A 2,213-nucleotide genomic window follows, 5' to 3' on the forward strand; every position below is an offset into this window, starting at 1 on the left:
TATATATATATATATATATATATATATACTATGTATATAATGTTCTTGTGTTATTTTGATAATTACTCCAAAACAGTAATATTAAAATACAATGAATAATTAAATCAAATAATTTATATTTTAAAAATGTATTTCATATTTTAATAGAATTATTAATTGATTTCTTATATCATAAAAGGAATAATGGATTGTTACTTTAGTCTTCAAATTTTTACTTTTGCCATTTGATCAAATCAAGATAATTTATTTTTGTTTTTAGGTTGTAGTATGAGCTTACATATTCATCACGGGAAAAGAAAGAAAAATTCATGATTCATATAACTGTTTCAACAAAAAAGGTAATAATATTTTGCAGAAATTTGACTCAACATAAAAATTATTGGTTTTATTCAACATTGCTCAATCATCTGGTTTAATTTATAAAAATTCCCTAAACACTGCTGCTAGATTTAAAATAAAAGAACCTGTAGCAAACAAGCTGGCCTTACAAATATGTCATAAAATATAATGCAAAGAGAGTAATAATGTAAATAAAATTGTTAGAGATTATGGAAGATATTTCAGAATTGTATCAATAAGGACCATCTTGTTCATAATAATTATATCTTTCTTCTCTCTTTAATTTCTTTTATCCCCAATATCTTTAAAAGAGGAAAAAGGAGAGACCCAGAGACAGGGAAAAACAGAAAAAAAAGAGAGAGAGATGAACCATACAGTGATCACAGAATTTGTGCTCCTAGGTCTTTCTGATGATCCTAAACTTCAGATTGTAATTTTCCTGTTTTTATTTATCACTTACATATTAAGTGTCACTGGGAATCTGACTATCATCACTCTAACCTTGGTGGATTCCCATCTACAGACTCCTATGTACTTTTTCCTCCGGAACTTCTCTTTTTTAGAAATATCATTTACAACTGTTTGTATCCCTAGGTTTCTAGGCGCTATTATCACCCAGGATAAGACCATTTCCTATAACAATTGTACAGCACAGCTTTTTTTCATTATCTTCATGGGAGTGACAGAATTTTACATTCTCACTGCCATGTCCTATGACCGCTATGTTGCCATCTGCAAGCCCCTTCATTACACAACCATTATGAGCAGGAAACTCTGCATCCTACTTGTGCTGTGTGCCTGGCTGGGTGGGTTTCTGACCATATTCCCACCCCTGATGCTTCTGCTTCAGCTGGATTACTGTGCTTCCAATGTCATTGATCACTTTGCATGTGATTATTTTCCCCTCTTACAACTGTCTTGCTCAGATACATGGCTCCTAGAAGTCATTGGTTTCTACTTTGCTTTGGTTACTTTGCTAATCACTTTGGCATTAGTGGTTTTATCTTACATGTACATTATCAGGACCATTTTGAGAATTCCCTCTGCCAGCCAGAGAAAAAAGGCTTTCTCCACCTGTTCCTCTCACATGATTGTCATTTCTATTTCTTATGGAAGTTGTATATTCATGTATGCTAATCCGTCTGCCAAAGAAAAGGCATCACTGACTAAAGGAGTAGCTATTCTCAACACCTCTGTTGCCCCCATGCTGAACCCTTTCATCTACACCCTGAGGAACCAGCAAGTAAAGCAAGCCTTCAAGGATGTGGTCCACAGAGTAGTATTTTCTACAAATAAATAAAAGAAACTTTTGTAAACAAAAAAACAAACAAACAAAAACCAAGGGACACTATAAAAAGCAACTCAGTAAAATCTTGAAATTCATAAATATCTTTACTAAATATTCTTGTTCATTAATAATTTCTTTAAAAGTCACATTATACTTAATCTTAAATTTTTTTCTGGTCCATTCCTTCCACTTCCACACCCAAGGACATCCATCATATTGTTTACCAAGTTATTTAAAAGTATGACAAAGTTTCCCAATACAGAATTTTCTTTTGAAATGGCATGTATTTATTTAAAACATACTCTATGATATAGTAAATAGTTTTAATTCTGCTTATATCACCACATTGTACTTCAGATGGAATTTCTCTCATGTTTTCAAGGTGAATATTAATAATGTCATAATGTATTTAGTTCTACATGTTCTGTAGAATTCATTAAATTCAATCCCTATAGGTAATGTGTTCTATTGTATTGTATCTTTAAATGTACAGATTTGTGAAATTTAAAGAGCATCACTTTCATTTTCTCTGTAAATTGAGTTCCTTGGTTAATATACAAATATAAATTTAAGTTTCATTATAATT

At 31.2% G+C, this 2,213-nt stretch overlaps 1 protein-coding gene across 1 annotated transcript; it reads left to right on the forward strand.

Annotated features, from left to right (window-relative positions):
• Window positions 1-703: 703 nt before the first annotated feature.
• LOC308658864 (olfactory receptor 6C3-like) lies at window positions 704-1,635 on the forward strand (the record flags this gene model as incomplete). The annotated part of the gene is given in 2 exon segments (XM_081311778.1): window positions 704-1,616; window positions 1,619-1,635. Coding segments are annotated over 2 exon segments (930 nt in total).
• Between the last annotated feature and the right edge of the window lie 578 nt (window positions 1,636-2,213).

The sequence above is a fragment of the Spermophilus citellus genome, assembly GCF_964194105.1.
Source record: "Spermophilus citellus genome assembly, chromosome: 10".
NCBI lineage: Eukaryota > Metazoa > Chordata > Mammalia > Rodentia > Sciuridae > Spermophilus > Spermophilus citellus.